At 37.2% G+C, this 6,543-nt stretch overlaps 1 protein-coding gene across 1 annotated transcript; it reads left to right on the top strand.

Moving 5' to 3' along the window:
- The first annotated feature begins 1,830 nt into the window (after window positions 1-1,830).
- On the top strand, window positions 1,831-2,448 carry LOC118756149 (putative RING-H2 finger protein ATL37). Its single transcript, XM_036490931.1, has 2 exons — window positions 1,831-2,107; window positions 2,180-2,448. The coding sequence occupies exons 1-2, from the start codon at window positions 1,831-1,833 to the stop codon at window positions 2,446-2,448; spliced, it is 546 nt and encodes a 181-aa protein (XP_036346824.1).
- Window positions 2,449-6,543: the final 4,095 nt, after the last annotated feature.

Below are 6,543 nucleotides of genomic sequence, written 5' to 3'. Positions count from 1 at the left end.
TAGAAGTTGCGGTTCTTCCTCTGCAAATTACCTATGGCATACCCACTACATCCATGGATTCATTACAAATCTGGTGCCCAACGTGGGGCCTAAAAAGCGAAGGTTTCGGCTATATTTTATCATGCTTTTAGTTCCCCAGAATGAGGATTAGCTTGCTACGTTTTGTCCCACATAATGAGATAGAATTTACCAAGTTTCGACCTCGTAATTAATAAATTTTGTCTAATACTATGTCTCCATTGAGAGATTTATCCACTAAGATTTAATAAATCCAAATATTTGACGTTTGCTTATGTATGATTTTATAAATACAGTTGCGGACATTGATATACAGACAGATAAAAAGAAGGTACCAAGCGGAATTTCATTATATGAAATCTGAATATTATTGGCTTCTTATTCGAGGTAAATATGTATCTATGTATAATATGTAGTTTGGAAAGTGTAAAGAATGGTACCATATTCCGAATCATTTTTCCGAATTTAAGAAAAATTATCAAAACGGTAAAAAACATTTGCGGAAAGAAAAAATTTTGTAGAACTCTCGTATTCATAGGAGGGAACCGAAAATCCAATCGTGGGCCTTTGGCATATCATGAATACGAACTGAGTTCTAGAGGATTTTCGGTGCAATGTTATCGAAGCAGAACCGTTACCGAAATTTATAAATTTTTTGTCGCAGCGCATAAATGACTTATAGAAAGCGGAGAATACTCTGCATGATATTACTATAAAACATTTCTTCTAAATATTTAGTTTTTAAAATAATATTTTCTTAATTTATTACAACCAAAGTTATGTAAATATGTATTACTAATTTTCCTCCTAAACTAAAAATTCCTCCTAAACGAAAATTCATGTTTTTATTATAGGCTAGATTTCAATGTCCTCAACTTTATAATGAAAACACAAATGTCATTTGACTTACGGCATGTGAATTTGTGGTTGCCACATCCAACAAATTGTACTTATTGACCAATATTATTGAAGATTTGACGAAGATTTAACTTAAATCTACTGCCTTTCGAGATTTAATTTTATATGGTAAATCTTAAAAGATTAACGTCAAATCTCGTCAGAGGGCTAAATCTTCATTAAATCTCACAATGGAGACATAGTATAAGTAATAAAATTTCCAGCTCGGGTAATTTTCTGTGCCTCAAATGGATGTATACCTTGAACGAATTCGGATTTCAGGCATATCAGCCCTGGAACTTTCTGCCACTTGTGTTGAAGTCCATTATTGATGGCCAGATGACTTACTTTCAACCATTCATTGTCTTAAGTTTTTATTTCAAAATATTGCCTTCCTGGAATTGGTATTAAGACTTATCGGATTTTTTTATCAACCGTAGGACAAGTATTTGAAAACTAACTTGAACGGGGTTTACAGTTCGTCCAAGCATGGAAAAGAAAGTTTTAGGCTTAGCAGACCTAAATACTTAGCCGCTGAAGACTAAATTGTAAACTTTCAACAATAAAATATAAATTTTTTTTCAATTCGATAGTTATGAATTTCTTCCTTGGAACGCAAGTAAAGGTTACCAAATTTCTGATGAGGACTCCTGCCTTGCCCGGTAGAAATTCGAACAGAAGAATTGATACTTGCTTTTAAAATTCTTTACCAATGGAATCTCAATTTTAAGGCCAAACCAAAGGTTAGAAACTGATTTAATATTGATTTTAAACGGTCCCACATATATTACCAATAAAAGGAATTCTTTTCGAAATAGTGTTGATTTTTTTTTCTAATCTTCAACTTTGATTTTCACCTTACGGAAGTTCGAAACTTTGAAATAGCTTTGGAGACTTTTTATGCAACAATTCAGTATGGCGGTAATGATCCGAAGTACTGAAAATCTGGCTAATTTAACGGCCGAAGCATCAGCTTGTTCTTGCGCAATTTGTTTGCAAGATATGCCGAGTGGAAACGATTGTTGGATTACTTTCTGTAATCATGTTTTCCACAAGAATTGCATCGAACAACGGCTGACAACTTCACATGATTGCCCTGTATGTCGAAAAAGAGTAAACAAACGAGATCTGCAACCAATCAACACCGATCATAAACCGAAGAAGAAAAATGAAGGAACCATCGTGACGGGAAGTACTACCGCGCGAACGCAAAAGCCATAACGATATAATACTCGAAGCTCTCGTAGATTATATGATGACCAAGACACGGGAGTATTCAATTCCACGCTACCCGATGCAGATCAGACCGCAAGATTTACTGGAAACCGTGCGCGTAATAATAGTAATTATAGGCAAACCCAACCACTTGTAAATTACGATCGCATAGGAGAAATGATAAATGAGACAGTGAACCGTATGTTTGCAAATTTAAACTTAAATGTTGCTCAAACAGTCGCACAGACGTATGCGCATAGTAATAATTCCTCTGTTGAAGGCAACGAAACCGACTTGTCCGAAATCTCAGTACCCTAAGTCCGGAGAAAATAACAACGTTGATTCAAAATTGGCAAGTTAAATTCGATGGCTCTTCCATTGGTCTAAAGGTAGACTAATTTTTATATCGAGTACATTCTTTAACTTACGAATGTTTAAATGGTGATTTTCAATTAATTTGTAGGAACCTTCCAGTTTTACTTGTAGGAAAAGCTCGTGATCTTCATTGGCGTTACCACAAAATGGCACATCACGTTGAATGGGAAGATTTTTGCAATGCGTTAAGACGGGAATATAAAGATTATAGATCAGATTATGATATAAGAGAAGAAATTAAAAACCGAAAACAGGGACCATCCGCAACATTCGAAAGTTTTTATTACTCTGTTTTAGAAAAAGTTGACAAAATGGCTACTCCGTTGTCAGAAGAGGAATTAATTGAAATTATCACTCGAAATTTACGGACAGACATTCGACATGAATTATTGTACGTACCCATTCGATCGTTAGCTCATTTGCGTAAACTTGTACAAAAGCATGAATTTCTTTTTGCCGATGAAAGTAGTCGTCGCATGCCAGCTATGCGTAATGTACCGGCCACCACTTATACCGGCCGGCGTCAAGTATCCGCCGTGGATCACTTGGATGTGACACACGACGAAGTAGTAGAGCAAATTGATGATAATTTCGTACAGGCGGTCAACGCGACAAAGTGTTGGAATTGTCTGCAAGAAGGGCATCATTGGGAAGATTGTCTCAGTGAAATATATATAAACCAAATTGTGAATCGTGTAAAAAGCGAACGGAAAACTCCAAGAGGGTTGCGTTCAAAACCACCCGGACGCAACCTACCAGTATGTAGATAACGAAACTTTAAATGACATTGTAAATAATTTACTGGCTTGCTCAGTCAAGGAAAATGCGAGTGAATCTATAAGCACCTGTTTTGTTAATCGAAAAGAAGATTCGAAAATTTCGAGTGCGACGAAACGCAAGCGGCAAAAAAATAGGACTACTAACGGATTTAGAAGTTTTGAAACTTAATAATCACAAAGATGGAAGAATTTTATTGCCTTTGGTTCCATACCACATTAGATTAGCAAATTATAATAAAGTAAGGAATAGGATTTTTTCTGATTGCCCTGAATTATTAAATAAAAATAAGAAAATGGAACGTTCCACCTTTAGACTACGTAGATTCCGGAAAGCAGTTCGAATGACAAAAAAAGTTTTAAATTCAGCAATCTTGCGAAATGAAAGCAACTCATTATGCTATGCGAAAGTGAAATTTTTAGATTTTGAGGAACTTGGTTTATTAGATATGGGCGCGAAAATGAAATTTCGCGAATATCTCGTTTCCGTAAAATTCATTCAAGTGTAAAAACCACGGATGGTAAAAGTCATAAAGTTGAAGGGACCGTAGACGTCGATATAATGTACAAAAAGGAAGTGAAAAATTTGAAGTTATATATAATATCGTCATCAGATTCTAGGCTTATTTTAGGTATAGATTTTTGGAGAGTCTTTGAACTTGCTCCTTAAGTTATCTCAGCTATTTCGCATGATGAAAGTCCCTCTGATAGTGGTGAAGAAGATTACTCATATCCGCTTACTTCACTGCAAAAACTGTCTGGGTCGAACCAGCCTCATCGAACACGATATCGATATAGAAGAATCGAAACCGATTAAACAACGCTATTATCCTCTTTCACCAGCTGTAGAGAAACTGATGTTTAGTGAAATTGATCGCATGCTAAGTCTTGGTGTTATTGAGCCATCCAGCAGTGCCTGGAGTTCATCAATGAGACTTGTGCTCAAACCTGGCAAGGTACGATTGTGTTTCAATGCACCAAACCAAAAAGGATGCATATCCTTTACCCAACATACAAGGTATTTTTTCACGGTTACCAAAGGCAAACATCATCTCAAAAATCGATTTAAAAGATGCTTATTGGCAAATTGGCTTGACAGAGCGATCTAAATCGTTAACTGCGTTTACCGTACCTGGAAGACCATTGTATCAATTCAAGGTCATGCCTTTTGGGTTATGTAACGCGCCGTCTACCATGTGTCGTTTGATGGATGAGATTATACCAGCTGATCTAAACCATTGCGTCTTTGGGTATCTAGATGATTTTGGTATAGTATCTGAAGACTTTAACACGCATGTGAAGATTTTAATCAGGATAGCGAACCAGTTCAACAAAGCGAATTTAACCATTAACGTTTCTAAGAGTAGTTTCTGTGTGACGCAGGTAAAATATTTAGGTTTTGTTATTGGAGATGGTGGTATCTCCCCATATTTAAGCAAAGTTGATTCGATTTTATCCTGGCCTGTGCCAAAAACTTTAAAACAAGTACGAAGTTTTCTTGGTTTAGCTGGATGGTATCGAAGGTTCATTTCAAATTTTGCTGATGTAACTTTTCCTATTACCCAAGTATTGACTACCAAGAAAAAATTCGTGTGGACAGAAGAGGCGCAGAAAGCTTTCGAAAAGTTAAACAACTTGTTAGTCTCGGCTTCCGTTCTTTCAAACCCCAATTTTTCAAAAAAATTCTTCGTGCACTGCGATGCTAGTGACTACGGTATAGGCGCGGTGTTGGTTCAATTAGTTGAAGATGGTGCAGAGAAGCCGATTGCTTTCATGTTAAAAAACTTAACTCTGCGCAACGAAATTACAGCCTTACCGAACGAGAATGTTTGGCTGCGATCGAAGCCATAACCAGATTTCGATGTAATTTGGAACTGCAGGAATTCGAAATCATCACCGACCACTCCAGTCTTGTGTGGTGGATGCGACAGCCAAATCTAAGTGGAAGGCTTGCGCGATGGGCACATAAGCTGCAAGCTTATAAATTCACTGTCAGTCATCGTAAAGGAAAGGATCATATCGTACCAGACGCCTTGTCGCGCATCCATGCTGAACTTAATAACGTGGAAGGAATTGGTCCTGAAATCGATTTAGACTCCGAACACTTTTCCGAACCGGAATATGAAGAATTTGAAAAAAATGTGTTAAAAGACCAAAGCAGACTACCAGATGTCAAAGTAATCGACAAGTTTGTGTATCGCCGCACTGAACATGCAACTGGAGAAGCAGAACAGATAAATCGTTCATGGAAACTTTGGATACCAAAATTACTGCGTGCAGATGTATTATATCGAGCACATGATTGTGTCATCGCAGCACATGGAGGTATATTCAAAACGTTAAACTTAATCCGGAGGAATTTCTACTGGCCAGGATTAGCCAAGGATGTCCGAGAATACGTGAGAAATTGTGAAGTATGTAAAGCCACCAAAGCACCAAATATCATTTTGACACCACCAATGGAAAAACAAGTGAAAACATGTCGTCCTTTTCAACGCTTATACATAGATATTTTAGGTCCTTATCCCAGGAGCAAGAAAGGAAATATTGGACTGTTGATCGTCCTTGATCATTTCTCAAAATACCACTGGTTATGCCCGTTAAAGAAATTTAAATCAGATTTAATAAAAGACTTTCTTTTGACGTCCATTTTTCATTGCTTTGGTGTTCCAGAAGTCATCGTTAGCGATAATGGCACACAATTCAAAGCTAATGAGTTGAATGTATTTTTGACCAAGCTGGGAATTCAGCATACATATACCGCTTTGTATTCTCCATAGGCCAATGCGTCCGAACGGGTCAATCGATCCTTGATTGCTGCGATCCGAGCGTACTTGAAAACTGACCAAACAAAATGGGATAAAAACCTGAGCAGCATAAGTTGTTCTTTAAGAAATTCTTTGCACCAATCCATTGGATGATCGCCCTTTCACGCTCTTTTCGGGTAGAATATGATCACCCATGGCTCAGCTTATAAACTCCTAAAGAATCTGGACTCACTGGAAGAATCAAATTGCTTGCTGGATAGAAAGGATCAAATGGCTTTACTGCGGGAAGATTTAAGTCGAAATACCACAAAAGCATACGAACGTAATGTGACTCAATATACCTTGCGATCTCGACCAGTTCATTCCAAAGTAGGGCAGGAAGTTTTACGAAGAAATTTTGCACAAAGCAGCGTAGAAAAGCGTTTCAATTCCAAGTTAGCACCGCTGTTTATCAAAGCTAAAGTTCGAGAGAAGTTAGGAAGCAATTATTACAT

Source organism: Rhagoletis pomonella, unplaced genomic scaffold (assembly GCF_013731165.1).
Source record: "Rhagoletis pomonella isolate Grant_MI unplaced genomic scaffold, Rhpom_1.0 Rhpom_scaffold_09000, whole genome shotgun sequence".
Taxonomy (NCBI): Eukaryota; Metazoa; Arthropoda; class Insecta; order Diptera; family Tephritidae; genus Rhagoletis; species Rhagoletis pomonella.
Note: the sequence above shows the minus strand (reverse complement) of the source record. Positions and strands in the feature narration are given on the sequence as shown.